The sequence below is a fragment of the Physella acuta genome, unplaced genomic scaffold (assembly GCF_028476545.2).
Source record: "Physella acuta isolate Inbredline_101_S28 unplaced genomic scaffold, ASM2847654v3 ptg000106l, whole genome shotgun sequence".
NCBI lineage: Eukaryota > Metazoa > Mollusca > Gastropoda > Physidae > Physella > Physella acuta.
Genome location: NW_026731626.1, coordinates 2,986 through 18,844, shown reverse-complemented (window position 1 = coordinate 18,844; position 15,859 = coordinate 2,986). Strand labels below are relative to the sequence as shown.

Genomic DNA, 15,859 nt, shown 5'->3' with positions numbered 1-15,859 from the left:
ATTAACAGGTAAATTAAAATTGAGTGTTGGGCGCCAGACCACGAATCACGTGATGACTAGACCACCGCCGGTCAACTGGCCAACAATGGACGTGTTTGAGTACCACTGATGAAGGGCGTCGTATCGACACACTAACCAGCGTTGCGTGACTTAACATCGTTTGTTGACTTTCCAGAAGATTTCTGATCTGGTTTGTGTAATTTGCACCAACAATCAAATAGTCTTGATACATGACAATAGACTTTAGATTGATTTTTTTTTGTAAAACAGACTTCGTCAGCAAAATTTTTAAAATTAAAAAAAATTTTTTTTTCTTATAATTTGAAATGGCAGAATTCTATTTGGCAAGGGGGATAACTTTTGTTTACTCTCAGCTTCATACACGTTTAAATGTTTGGTTTTCATCTAATTAGAATCAACATTTCCTAGTTAAAATTACATTTGTGTGTTATAAGCATGGGGAGGTAATAGTGTATGCCCCCAGCACAAAATTGGCAATAATAAGAACACAATTCTACCTGAAAATTGAAAGAAAAGAAACAGAACTTTGCGTTCAACTTAAGGCAAGTCGCCAACAAAACAATCATGAAAACTCATCATGAACCTGATCACGTGATATATTTGTTAACATGAACCTCACGTGATATGTTGGTTAACAAGAACCTGATCACGTGGGATGTTTGTTAACGTTAAAGCTCAAATGGCAATTTCGATTCCTGGTTAAAATTCAAGGTTTTCTTACAGAAAATATTGTTTTGTACGAACATACCTTTTCATAAAATCAGCAAGAATTAGATGTCAACTTTAATGTTCTAGTGGTGTTTGTCGTGTTCGTCTGTTTAATACACTGGTCATATAATCTTTGTCATATAGTCTAATGTAATAATCCTTTATTAAAATTCGGTTTGAATTATTTTTTTCTCAAGAACTGTACATTCTTGCAAATATAACGACAACCCGAGCATCATGTTGCTAGACAGTGCTCGAGTTACCTCCCTGTATTCAAGGGCGAGCACCCATTGCTCTACAAGAGACATAAACAGTCGATTGGTGACGGGTTTCTATTCATTGGCCAGACGACTTTCTTCATTACAAGTGTATCCGGCATGTTGCTCTCATGCACTCACACAGTCGGACTTACACGTGCACACACAAACAATCGACTCATCTGTAACAGACAGACACATACACACACAATCGCGTGCACACACACACATCTGAAACACACACACACACACTCGTGCTCGGACAAAACAACAGGCGTATGCTTATAACACAAACACACACACACACACACACATATACATACGCAGAAACAGCAGACTCACCCTAAACACACACGCATACACATATATAAACAACGACAGACTCAAGTGTACTCACATTTTTTTTTTGCAGACAGATAGACAGCGAACATGTAGTTTTGCATGCATGTGCACCCACCCTGTGCATGCACGTACTCATCTTTTAGCAACACCACCCACCCTGTAGATGCACGTACTCATCTTTTAGCGACACCAAGACCACAAGTCACGAAAAAGTGTGACGTAGTAACTTACCCCAACGCTAGCTTGAGAACTTTTCTCTTATAACTGTACAACTCAACGTGCGGTGTTGCTTTGATAAAGAAATACTTTTCACTGGCTGGTACTAGACGTTACAACAAAACGTCTTCTCTTGGCAATGTATAGGACTTGTAAGGTTGTGTATTCGTTACAAATGTGTCCATTGTATTTAATTCAATACCTTATACACACCTGCGGTTGATTTTTTATTTCGAGTAGGTTTAGTTTTTACATTGTGTATTGTCTTGGACGAAAGCTTGAATTTTTTTCGTATTTATCTTAACAACAAACTACTCACTATCAATGATAGGCAAAATAATATGTAGTGTTTTTTTTTTATTTTTTTAAATATTGTTGAAAAATGCAAAGAAGTTTTTTTTTTTTTTTAAATGTAGTAAGGAAAATCGAAACGCATCATTTTTTAATAGGTTGATATGTTTCTTTACTAGCCCCACAAAAAAGATTGAGAAAACAGAAATAGAAAGTCTGAAAGCTGCCAATATATTTTCTATGATTTTTTTTTCTTGTTTCCACGTAGACTAAAAATTGTTTCTTTCAACACTCATCTTTGAGTTTTTATGATGGATTGCCGGAGTTAAATTCGCTGAGGAAAATAGAAAATTAAAAAAAAAATGTTTGCTGAAATATGTTGCGTGACGTCACGAAGCTAGACGTCTGGACACAGGGTCTCGTCACGTAGGCAGCAGACCCACACAACAGTTGCTGCCGCCTGGCATGCGCGGTGCGATATTGCAGGACGTCCCGTCACGATGACGTAGACGGCAGAGCCACACAACATGTGCCCCGCGCTGACAGGCTGCGCATGTTCAAGAAGTTTCCCACCTGTTGGGGTGAAGCAGAAAACAATTTGAGCTGAAGAGTTACACCGTCCTCTCCTCTCTCACAGGCTAGTACAACACGGGCCAGCGGTCGTAGGCTGAATCGTTCGTAGTTCGAATCATGTTTAGTTCTTTTAGACAGTTTTCTTCTGGGTAACTTGGAATTTCCGGCACGGGGGGGGGGGGGGGTAAGATACTGGTTCAAGTATATTTTTTATAAACACATTATATATATTTTTTTAATTTCGTCCCGGGGAAGGGGAGGGGGCGGCGGTGATTTCTACGGGAAAATACTAATCATCTTAGAAGCTATAGGTACATTTAGTTTGCGAGAGCAAAAAACTCCGATGTAAATTGGTTAAATTCGAGGATCTAATATCTGTAGAAATCTGATGTTACTAACATTTGATTACTAGCTAATCTATTAGTCCAATTCACTAGATCCCGACAAAATTCTATCCGTATTTAACTAGTTTTAACTTGTGGATTCACGGAATGAGTTTATCCTCGCTTTTGCTTCAGAGCTCATGGTGTAAGGAGAGCTGATTTTACTCCAATACCAGTACTTGAGTCCACCCAGCTCTAATGGGTACCTGACTCAAGTTTGGAAAAGCAAAGGTGTCTCGGTGTAGAACTGACCACTCTATCACTTCATATATGCCACAGACATATGTAAACTCTACTTCACCTGCCTTATATAAAACAGGTCCGACATTGTATCTTTACCAGAACATGATAAAAGCCTCAAAAGGTACATTTTAAAAAAAAATTCCCTTATTAGAAAAGGTAGCCTACAAAAAACGTGTAAATAAAACATTTTTGTAAACAATTCGTGTGGGCGTTAAAAATTTAAACAATTTTTTTCTCTCGATGCCGTGAACGGAGTGCCACCGGTCCCCAACACAATCAGATCAGCCCTAGCCTCGATCCCCACACGCCCAGCGCTCGCAATAATACCCGGTCGTGACTAACAGGTATTTATCCGTGGGGGACCCAGGGAGCAGACCCACCTGGGGGAGGTGTTTGCTCGCTACACCTCGCCTCGGCGGGTGGGTGGGTAAATAAAACAGGCAGGAAATGCTCGTCAGATTGGGGGGATGCTACTCCGCAAACAAACCGAGGTATCGGTCGAGGTCTGGGTAATGAAGGAACGTTCTGGAATCCGAGGGTGTCACCCGGGGAACAAAACAAATATGTCCGTGGAAACGTCTTCGGGGCGTCGGGAGCGTGTCGGGGGAGTCAACGGATGAGATGGGACACACCGTTCATCACGTAGGAGAAAATAATTTAACAATTTTTTTTTTAAAGGGATAGGTTTTCATTATTTTCACGAACAACAACAAAAATTGCAAATGAAAAATTTGCTAAAAGTTTAGTTTGCCTACAAAACAATTTTTATTTGCCTGCAAAATACTCATTTTAATTAATTTTATTCATATTCATTTTAAAATTACTTTTTCTGCAAGGCTTTATTCTGGTATAACTAGAAATAAAAGACTATGCTCTCAATGATGTAATGAAATGTATGCCTTATTATTATTTTATAGAAAGTAAACCTATTAATGAACTCCTTACAAAATGGAATATATTCTCCATAAGCCCTTAAAAGAAAAGAGCCTTATTTTTGGGGCGGGTTCATTGTCGAATCTCGATTACGCCAAGTTGGTTATTGAAATCGTGTTAGATTTTTGTAAATGGTGACCAGGATTTGACAGAGCGAGGATACTGCAAGTATTTACTTTCTGTGGATTCAAACAAATGGGCCCTACAAATACACTAGTAGCTATACTTCCTTTGTCACAAGATCGACCGATAGCTAAAAAATATTATGATTACAAAAAAAAAACATTTAGTCATAATAACTGCAAACAAGAAAACAAGTTAATAAAAGTCTAGTGACAATTTAAGCGCACTTTCCTCATGTTATCCATAACAATTTTAAATCGAGATAAATCATATATTGAGCAAATAAATAGTGCAACACAAGTAGTTTCAATAATTCAAAACAAAATAGAAAAAATCCTTTCGAACCTCCGCTCATTCGCCATGGTAAAATCCTTTCGAACCTCAGCGCTTTGCGCTAAATCATCCTAGATCTAGTCCTAGGCCTACACAACGCTCAGTTTAAAAATTCTTAATTAATTTTTTGTGGCCGAACGAAAGGATAATTTTGAAAATTTTCTTCGGCAATATTGTTCTAAATTATAGCAGAAATCGATTGATAAATGTTTCAAGTCGCTAAGTGGTCTGGTTGCCGAGATATGGGCCAAAAACTGCATTTTTTTCGAGGTTTTTTGGCTTTCCGGGAATTTTTTTTGGCCTATGTTCATCCTCGGAACTTGCTTACCATATTTGCTTTTGGAACTAGTCCTCGATATTGCTTCGTTGAGGAGGAGATACGACTTAAAGACGACTTAAAGCTGCGGACACACATCCATCTATACATTACCAGAAATGACGAGTTAATAAACGCAATTCTCCAGAATGGAAATTGCGCTAAAAAGTGTTAACCTTTGAAAGGTCCAGATTTCTCTCAAAAGTGCTTTCTAATTGTGTAGTTTACATTTGAGGAGAATTATAGTTACTCAGTATGACAATCCCACTATACATTATATCATATTTGAGTGTACAAATGACTAACTCCACATCGATTGATTCATTTAAAAAAATACCCCACGTCTAATTGAATCATCAAATACATCCCAGTTTTATCGATGTAAATAAAAGCCAGTTAGCAATCAATTCCCTTCTTTCCCCCCCCCCCCTCCCCCTAAGTTTCTTTCACACATTTTACTGCTCCCCCATCCCGACCCCAACCAATATTTTTAACGGCTGTTTTGTGGTGCATCATGGGACTCGTGACTCTAATCACGTCCACCCCCTGCTCACCCCCTTCTCACCCCCTCCCCAACCACGCCCCTGCCCCTGTCCTTTCATCCGGTCCTTGATTTTATGGCTCGTCATGGCTGTTGATGGGGGGGGGGGGGGGAAGAGGGCTCATAAGCCAGGAAATGGGGGAGTGGCTATGAATAATGAGATGCTGGTCAATGCTTATTAAAGTCCAGTTTAGCCGTAAATCTGTTTGATGAAGGAACTCACCCTCCACAATGTTTATTAAAGTCCAGTTGAGCCGTTAATCTGTTTGATGAAGGAACTCACCATCCACAATGTTTATTAAAGTCCAGTTGAGCCGTTAATCTGTTTGATGAAGGAACTCACCCTCCACAATGTTTATTAAAGTCCAGTTGAGCCGTTAATCTGTTTGATGAAGGAACTCACCCTCCACAATGTTTATTAAAGTCCAGTTGAGCCGTTAATCTGTTTGATGAAGGAACTCACCATCCACAATGTTTATTAAAGTCCAGTTGAGCCGTTAATCTGTTTGATGAAGGAACTCACCCTCCACAATGTTCCTACAATATAAGTTCCCTGTTATGGACCTTGACTATTTGGAAAATTGTATTTTGTTCATCGGTTCTAACTTTAGGTTGTCAAATTTACAAAACTATAGCGCAGTTATTTTTGTAAAATAAACCATGGCATAGGGTCTTTGTGAGCACCGCGCACATACAATATATCTTGCACTTAAGCTTTTTGCACATTAGAAGGAATAGTGCTCACCTCACTATCTCATCTCACATTATCTCACTACCTCCGCTTTGTTACCTTACCAACCTGTTGTCTTGTCATTGAATTGTCACACGTTTAATTTGTATACAGATTCTGTAAAAATTGAACTTCACCGAAAGAACAACGTCCGTTTGTAAACTTACTTCCCCTCATGACCAATATTCTCTTAAAATTTTCTCACCTAATGAACAATGTTCTCTAAAACTTACTCCCCTTGATGACCTATATACTTCCCCTAATGCCCAAGATTATCTTAAAACTTACTTCCCCTAATGACAATTTGCTTCTCAAAACTTACTTCCCCTAATGACCAATGTTCTCTTAAAACTTACTTCCCCTAATGACCAATGTTCTCTTAAAAATTACTTCCCCTAATGACCAATGTTCTCTTAAAAATTACTTCCCCTAATGACCAATGTTCTCTTAAAAATTACTTCCCCTAATGACCAATGTTCTCTTAAAATTACTTCCCCTAATGAACTTCTTCTTCTTCTTCGTTCTTAATTGTGAATATGGTGGAGGATTCAGACAACAAGTCCAACTTCAGTTTGTCAGGTGCCCCATATAATTTTTCCCTGAGTGGGGTGGGCTGGGGCCAGTGTCTGTCTCGTGCCTGGCTATACAAAGTACATTCCTGGAGTACGTGCTCCGTGTTTTCCGGGGCCTTGCCACAAGGGCACATTTCGCTACACCCAACCTTCAGTTTTCTGTGCATGTGTTGATTTAGTCTGTTATGGCCTGTTCTAAGTCGAAAGATTATGTATTGTTGTTTTCGTGTTAAATTATAATAACCGTCGTCTTTAATGTAGTGAGGGTGTGTGACAGACCACATTTGCGTTTGTTTGTTTTTTATTATTCTTTTTATTTCTTTTGGGTGTAGCGAAATTTCCGGTTGTGGTTTCTTTCCCCCAATTTTTGCCAGCTGGTCTGCGATCTCGTTACCCTGGATCTGGCAGTGGCCTTAATGTGTTTATTTGTTATTTTCTTAAGTTCTTCTAGATCATAGTCAGATTTTTTTCCTATGGTGTCTATTGAGTCAATAATGGTTAAGTGACAGTGGGAGATCCAAGGCGGGGAGAGGTTTTGAGTTTTTATTGCTTCAGGAATGATATTTTCTATTTCATATTTCTTTTTCAGATTCTTTGCTTCTTTGATGCCCTAATGAACAATGTTCTCTTAAAAATTACTTCCCCTAATGAACAATGTTCTCTTAAAACTTACTTCCCTTAATTACCAGCATTCTCTAACAAAGTACTTCCCCTAATGACCAATGTTCTCTTAAAAATTACTTCCCCTAATGACAAATGTTCTCTAAAAAATGACTTCACCCTAATGACCAATGTTCTCTTAAAACTCCGCAGCCGCGCTATAGTTCTGAATACGACGTGCAGTCATTTTATAAAATACAAATAACCTTGTATAAGTCGTTTTGTGGATATACAAAATACATATTGCACATAACTATTTTCTTCTTAGTAGGCATGTACTTAAATCCCCACGAATGTATTAAAAAATTAGCACTACTATCCAAGAAAAACTCACTAAAAAACTTAGAAAAAAAGCAAACGAACCCAGTGACTATATCTAGATCTAGTTCAATGAAAAAAATGAGACGCTATATCTGACAGTAAAAATAAAACTAGAATTAATGGGTTGTGTTCTACTCTATTCACATACATTCAGAAGAAAACGGCTATACACTTTTTCAGCAATGTTCCCTCTAAGGACCAAGAGTGTGTGTGCAAAAAATATGTAGTATGCGCGGTGCTAAAAATGACTTGGGCAAGTTAATATGTATTTTTAGTCTTGCAATTTAAGCATAATAATGAAGGCATGCATTTTGATAAATTAATAGTATAATGTGTGTAACTAATGAAACGTATGCAATTAAATGGAGATACGAATACCATAAAAAAAAACAACTAATAAAAACTTTCAGAGTTATACTTAGACAACAAGTTATATGGTCGACTTACTATGTTAAAGTAAGACAGTCATATGGTAATAATGCTAATACCATAACGGTAATACAAACACAATAGTTTAAAATATGCTACATTTAATAAAGCTGACTTAAAAACGAATATTAGCTAACCTTTCAGGGGCATTTATTGCAATTTCTCGCGTCTAACCTTGCATTGCTTCCACACCTTATATGCTATGTTTAAATACACATCCTCTCCAGCATTTAGATATAATTTAATTTGCATTAGATTCTCCAAATGTGTGGCTTCAAGTCTATTTCGTGCTTGCACTTTTATTATGTTAATAAGGCTACAACCTTGTCCGTAATCAGCACTGCATGCTTGGAAGGTACAATAATGTCACTTAACTTTGCCAGTGAGCTAAATTGTTCTTTGTTTTGACAAATCTTGCATATTCAGACATATAATTTACAGACACAGATCTGAGTTTTTCACTTTATCGAAATTTGAAGTCGTTGTATTGGGTGGTAATTAACTGATCGTTTGTTGTACGTAACCCGTCTTTGTACTTTACGCACAGTTCTTTGATATCTTTGACGCCAAACTCAAATGCACTTTTTTTTTTAAACCTGTAGAATAAAAAAGATGACCAAAACTGCAGTTCATTTCCTGGAAACCTAACATTTAAATGTTCGCAGACTGATTGTATGTACTGTGTGGTTTGCCTAGGGTCGATTCTTTCGACTCACACTTTTCTTTTCTTGATTTTAATGTTCAGTGTAGTGCTGTGTTACGGCTGTCTCCAGAGCTAAGGCATAACTTACAGTAGACTGAGTTATTCCACTAAAAACGGTTTTGTAGAATACAGAATTGACTGGACGAAATTTAAAATAAAGGATTAGCATTTTATGTACTGTTATGCCATCAACTATAAGCGTGTGGAATGATGCTGCTCGAAGTTCTGTCAGTATGTTCTTTACAACTACATCGTTGATTACTTGAACAAACTCAAAGTCGTATTTCTTACTTCGCCAACTGTCTGGTATAGAAACATACTTCCCCATGTGGTTATGAATCAGTTGTACCGACAGCATCGAGGCGTTCATCCTTATGGTAAGAAGAACATTATCCGTTAGGATTCGAACTTAATCCTCGATTGATCGCTGGCGCTCGATTTGCTCAATTAGTTTTCCTCGCTCAGTGTAAGTTTCAACCAGCAGACGTTTAAGTTATGTTCCATGTGAGCGGTTGTACGAAATCGCAACATTTCCTACGTAAACACGAGACAATAAATGACGTTTTCAGTAGTCAAGCGCCCATGATTCCCAGAGCTTTCCTGTGACCAATTCGTTGCTCTTGTTGGTTTTGTTACCAGTAGTAGCAGCACAGAACCTACACTTCAGTCCAATCTCATCTGAATATTCTAAGATGCTTTCTAATTCAACCGAAACATTCTTTGATCTGGCGTATTGGTTGTTACTTTAACTTTGAGCCATTCCAGTTTAAACGAATCTATCGCTTTTTTTTTTTTGTGCCACATTGTTGTACTGCTTGTTACACACATTTTTTCCTCAACATTTTTAAATAGTACACAGTAGTGGACATTTATTCCTGATTTACCTAAGCAGTGTGTGATATACTAAAACATTTCGATCCACATGCACGTAATAATCCCAAGAATCGGATATATAATATATAAATCTTTAAACCAAACACAGCGAAAACATCCACCTTAAGTAACGTAAAACTTGCATCTGACTTGGCTTAATCGTCAAAGTTTCAAGATGAGGGGGAGGGGGGGGGGAGGCAAGCGACGATTAAAAAAACTTGCAGGGTCAGCTTCAATTCACAATACAATGCAGGTATTAGATGTCAGCTACGGTCAGTTTTCGGGTAAACCATTAAATCAAGCAATGGGAGTGTCACACAGCACCGCTCAGGTCAGAGTTAAGTCATAAACTAGACCTGTGCTATGACAACCGAGTTCACCCCCTTCCCCCCCCCCCCCCCCCGTCAGTGATAACCGTAGTTTCTGTTTATACCCAAAACACAAAGACTGTTTAACAAAACAGGCACTAAAAATGTCGCTTAATTCAAGCCACTGACCACCATTTTTTAGTGAATCAGGCTTGCCCGACGTTCTGATAATCTGTGCGCGGGGTCAGAAAATGTCTGCGCGGCACATTTGAAAGTACTGCGCGGCCGCGCTGCCGCGCAGCTTAGAGGGAACACTGTTTTTCAGACAATGAAAAATGAGATATGGTTACGTTTCACTCTCAAGTTTTCGTTTTTTAACCGTTTTAATTACCTAATTAATGTTTTAAATAAATAGATAGCCCTCGCTGGGGAAAAAATGTTCTAAAAATAATCTAAAAACAACGCAGCTGTCAGAGAAATATGCACACCGTAATCGCAGGTAACAAAGGCTGTTTTCTGGAATTTCCGGGCCAATTGTTTCGTTCAATCAAGCCCTTTTTAAAAACGTCGAATCCTTGCTCGTGAAAGAAAGTATTTATTTTGTATTTATTTATTTTTTAATTATTTTTTTTAGTGTTTGAAAAATGTTCATTTAGCTAAACAGATTGAAACCAAGGCGTATCTCACAGAAAGCGGGGCGGTGAGGAAAATTCTATAGGATTACAGCACAGGGGAAAACAGAAAATATGCAGCATACACAACTGCTAATTAAAAAAAAATCGTCAATTTTTATTTCATTCAGGCGTAACTTACCCAATTAAAAAAAAAAGATGTTACTTATTTTCTTTTGTTAAATTAAATTAAGCTTGATTTTAAATTTTAATTTTTCCGTTTAAATAGACCGTAAATTTATTTCAATGAAGAAAGTCTCAAAAGAGATCTGTATTAAAGGGGGTGTAACTCCACGCCTGATTTCATCATTGGAGGCCCTTTTTTCCTTAAGCTGGCTTATCTCAATTGAACCTTTGTATTCATGCTAGGCAAAATTGTGTGTACAACTAACAGCGTGCAGAATCTTAAAATGCACATCGTAAAGTGACCTTTTAAGTGTTTTTACAGTTAGTTATAAAATTTCTTAATTAATTAGCAATTGCTTTATAGTTAATCCTTACTGTAAAAACTCGGAGGTAGGAATAGAGTTGAAGAACAAATCTGGTTCTACACTAAATGTAAATTAGTTTTATTGCAGTTGTGTCAAAGCGGTGTGGGTGTAGGGGGGGGGTGTGAATTACATCGGGTGACGACACCTAACCTTATGTCACCAATTTGTTTTTAAGTTACTTTAAGTGAATCTCTTATGTAAGCTATTTTTGCTGACATCGCTAACTAAAACTCAGGCTAATCATAATAAGAGTAATGCTAAACCTGTTCCTTGACCGAAACCCTGGTCCGATTTCTGACCATATCAGGGATTAGAAAAAAAATACAACATACTCTCCTAAAACCACATACACCTGGGGACAGTTTTAGAGACTAGCCCAGGACAGAGACGCCTGGAAAGCTCTTGTCAGCGGCCTATGTCCCAGGAGGGGCGACAGGCAAACCTAACCTAACCTCCTAAAACCACATGCAGTCTATTAATTAGAGTCAAATTAATTTCAATTGTACCTCACTGTTAAGATTTCAGACAAGACCAGGGGGGGGGGCTAATTAAACAGGGGGAGTAGAGTTTACGTGCTAGATAAACCAGGTTGTTTCTTCATATGTTGAACACTGCTTTTATCATGGTACCAGAATGTCCAGCAATATCATCTGGAGCCATTGGCGTGACGCTGTGCTGGTCAGCGTCTTGGCACCACCAGAATGTCCAGCTATATCATCTGTTTCCATTGGCGTGACGCTATACTGGTCAGCCTGGTGATGGCCTGTGAAGAATAAAGCCTCGCTAATGAACGACGGTTAATGGTCAGTCCGAGTCTGACCAGTCGTCTCGGGCCGCCTGCGACCAGACGGTATAATGACGCATATTATTTCACGCCCCGCGCCCCTAGGGTCGGGGATTGCTAGTGCCCGTGGTGGCGTTTCAAAGCTGAAACCCTTTCATCACACTAGACGGGGAACTATGTCGGAATATATTTAACGCCAGATGGTCTATGCACTACTTTGATGTGAATTAGATCAATAATGTAACTTAATTATAGGAATTCTTTGAAACACGGCCCATGGAAGTCCTAATTGTAAATTATTGTCCTAATTACTGATTAGGTTTTATTGTAAGTTTGGGTTAGTTTTGGCTTTGGAAGGACAGGCTGGATATTCGTAATAATTGGTAAACAAAATTTCCCGAGAAATCTATCATTTGTATGACGCTGGGTAGAATTAGTGTTACGTTATTGTTTATGAATGTGGATGGGGTATATTATTATTAAACACATGAGTTAGGTTTAGTTTGAATAAAAAAAGGTTTTAAAATGTACGTGGATGTTAACATTGTTGCTTGTAACGGAGTTGGGATAGGGGTTGCATGGAGGTGGGGATTGGGTGTATTGAAGTGGGGGTAGGGAAGCATATTACTTACATATTGATTATTGAGAAATGCTCTTAGAAGCCACTGTGCTGAGTTAATTGTACTGTAGGTTACTTATCAAGAACATCTACACATAGCTAACTTGTATGTATCACATAGAATTACGCAACAAACGGTTTAAGACTGTGGTTGTGTTTAAAATTAAGTGGTTTAGGCGATTCAATTTTCGCTATGAATGGATGTATTGTCTAGTTCTATTTTTTTAGCTGTCAATACTACCTTAATCTAACTTCATATAAATGGTCATGTGACTGACAAGTTAAAGTAGAGTTGATGAATTATTTCGGTTTTACATTGGTTTATCCCCAAATGGTTTATAAATATTTAAATACTGTATTATTTAGCGAAATGTAAATCTTAAATATAAACACTCGGTAGACCACTGTCCCCTAGATAGAATAATATAGAAACATGACACAATGGAATTATCTTTCCTAGATTTTACGTGAGTCTCGGGTCACGCGAGAACCGGAGCTTGAAACATTTGAGACTCCCTGACATCTATAGTTCGTTATACATTAAACAGTAGGCCTACTGAATTCATAGTTTTAGAAAAAAAATTGAGGCTTCCTGACCTAACCATAGTTCATCATATATAAAAACAATTCACTACAATGCCAGACAAATTTTTTAGACTCCCTGGTATATATAAGGCTTGCCATAGATTAAACTGTATAATCTTTTTTTTTTATTTCATAGTGCCAGAAAAAAACTGAGACTCCCTCTTAGCTTTGCCGATTTCCCTAGATTAAATTGTTTATGTTCATTTCCTGATTTCACAAGTTGCACAGGATTGAAATTGTAAACCGTTTTTACGATGCGATGTGTAGGATAAGCGACATTTATTTCCGAAGCTACTGTAGATTGGTGTCAAAGATTAGCCCGACACCTCCATTGAGAACAATTTGACCCGGGGCGCGCGGCGAATCGCATTACCTCCACGGTTGGATGCCTTTGAAATCGATCGCCTCTCGGCTATATGACGGGAAAGGTGAACATCGAGAGTTTAGTCATTGTGTTTATGAGCTCCATAAGGGGTGGTGTAGCTCAATATCGAGAGCTTAGTCATTGTGTTTATGAGCTCCATAAGTGGTGTGGCATAGCTCAATATCGAGAGTTTAGTCATTGTGTTTATGAGCTGCATAAGGGGTGTGGCATAGCTCAATATCGAGAGTTTAGTCATTGTGTTTATGAGCTCCATAAGAGGTGTGGCGTAGCTCAATATCGAGAGTTAAGTCATTGTGTTTATGAGCTCCATAAGGGGTGGTGTAGCTCAATATCGAGAGCTTAGTCATTGTGTTTATGAGCTCCATAAGGGGTGTGGCATAGCTCAATATCGAGAGTTTAGTCATTGTGTTTATGAACTTTAAAAGGGGTGTGGCGTAGCTCAATATAGAAAGTTTTGTCATTGTGTGAGCACCATAATGGGTGTGGGGTAGCTCAATATCGATAGTTTAGTCATAGAGTTTATGATCTCCATAAGAGTGTGAGTGTGGTGTACCTAAATATCGAGAGTTTAGGCATTGTGTTTATGAGCTCCATAAGAGTTGACAGTCCTCAGGTAGAGATGTTAGAAACAGACACTCTCTTGTATCTGGTAATTGATTTGTTGTAACAAGACGTATTCCCGTGGATGCATGTGTAGGCTGGGTATGTAAAGTAACTCAAAGCTTATACATATTTGGGTGGGATAATCGGACGGTAGCGCGTACGACTACTGACCCGCGAGTCTTTAGTTCGAAGATTTTGGGCAAGGATCCATACGAAGTCCTGGGTCCTCCCAGCTCTGGTCGGTACCTGACTTACGTTAGGGAAAGTAAGGCGACTGGACATAGTGCTGACCATATTACTCCCCCATATGCCGAGGTCATAAATACAGGTAAACTACTTCATCTACCCATGGATTGGCATTTGGCTGGTACAAGAGAGTAACTTTTTATACATAATCATTTGTGTAGGTGTATATTATACGCATATATAGGTGTATATATAAAGATCTTCAGATTTTATTTAAAATACGAAATTAATATCATTGAGTATGATATATTTATTTTCTCGGGAGTGCTATCAATTCTTGAAAAAGAAAACACCACAGAGCCATGTAAAGTTTGAGACTTGGACGTGCTTTAACCAAATGATTCCTTTTGCTTCAGGTACAAGGGAAGCTGCCTTCGTCCACTCCATATCCTCTGCGGGTGTGGCCCACGCCGTGACCAGAGCATGCAGCAGCGGTCAGCTCCAGAAGTGTGGCTGTGACCGGACGCTCCGTGGCCGGAGCGACGAGAACTTCGAGTGGTCCGGCTGTTCGGACAATATCGCGTACGGCATCGCTTTTTCCAAGGTGTTCGTGGACGCGAGGGAGAAGGGGAAGAAGAGGAGGAATAAGCCCAGGTCGGTGATGAACCTCCACAACAACGAGGCTGGGAGAAGGGTAAGTCTGGGCAGTTTGAGAATCCTTGTGGCTTTTTGTTGTGAATTGTTTTTGTGGGATTTTATTTTTATTCTTTGAGAAACGCGAGTTACAAGCATGACAGTAAAGAATGGAATTAAGTAATTTTCATCATGATGAAGTTAGAGTTAGGGTTACATAAAAATAAGGGCCAGGGTTGTTGCTACAGGTAGGGTTATGTTGAGGATTAGCGTTAAGATTAAGGACTAGAATTAGGTTTAGGTTATGTATAGAACTAACGCAGGTTTATTTAAGGCCAATGTTGGGTTAAGATTCAGGGTATCATTAATAACAAAACGTATATGTTACGCCTTGTCGACTACCTTGTGGGTATATTGTTATACTACATCCGATACAAAAAACAATGTTCTATATCATCAAATCCTTGTCGACTCCGTTAACAGAATTATTAACATGGAATTTCGCCAAGGCCGAGAACTTCAGCGGATAAAATATTCTCAGCTATCTCCTAACCCCTAAATACTTCTGGTCTGTTTTGATTATCTCCCCCCCCCCCCCCATAAAAAGTATCAGGTATGCTTCTGCGCTGGGGTGGGTTATTTGAAAACTTCCATTTGGTGTACCTGTCCTCATGTCCACCTGTTACGCAAGTGACCTTGAGTAAGCCAAATATGAGGCAACCGTCACCTTCGAAGGTCATTATTATGTAAACCTAGCCCAGCTGATGAAGCCTTTAAAGCCAGGCTCGTGTTTACGTTTTTACCGTGTGGGGCATGTCAAATCTTATTTTTGTAAACAAACAACGCCCCATCCGACCTTCCGACCCGGCTAAACCTGGGTTAACCCCTAAACGCCAATGAAACTATGTTTTTAACCATTTGAGCGCTAATTAAACTATTTTTAACCCGTTTTACGCTTTGAAGGCTAATGCAATTATGTTTTTAACTCTTTGAAAACTAATGAAACCATGTTTTTAACACCGCGAA

At 38.7% G+C, this 15,859-nt stretch overlaps 1 protein-coding gene across 1 annotated transcript in view; it reads left to right on the top strand.

The window, feature by feature from the left end:
• Window positions 1–14,972, top strand: part of LOC131933274 (protein Wnt-4-like) — a 34,066-nt gene extending 19,094 nt beyond the window's left edge. The window contains exon 3 of the mRNA XM_059290066.1: window positions 14,617–14,972. Coding sequence (XP_059146049.1) covers window positions 14,617–14,972 — 356 coding nt within the window. The remainder of the gene's footprint in view (window positions 1–14,616) is intronic.
• The last annotated feature ends 887 nt before the right edge of the window (window positions 14,973–15,859 follow it).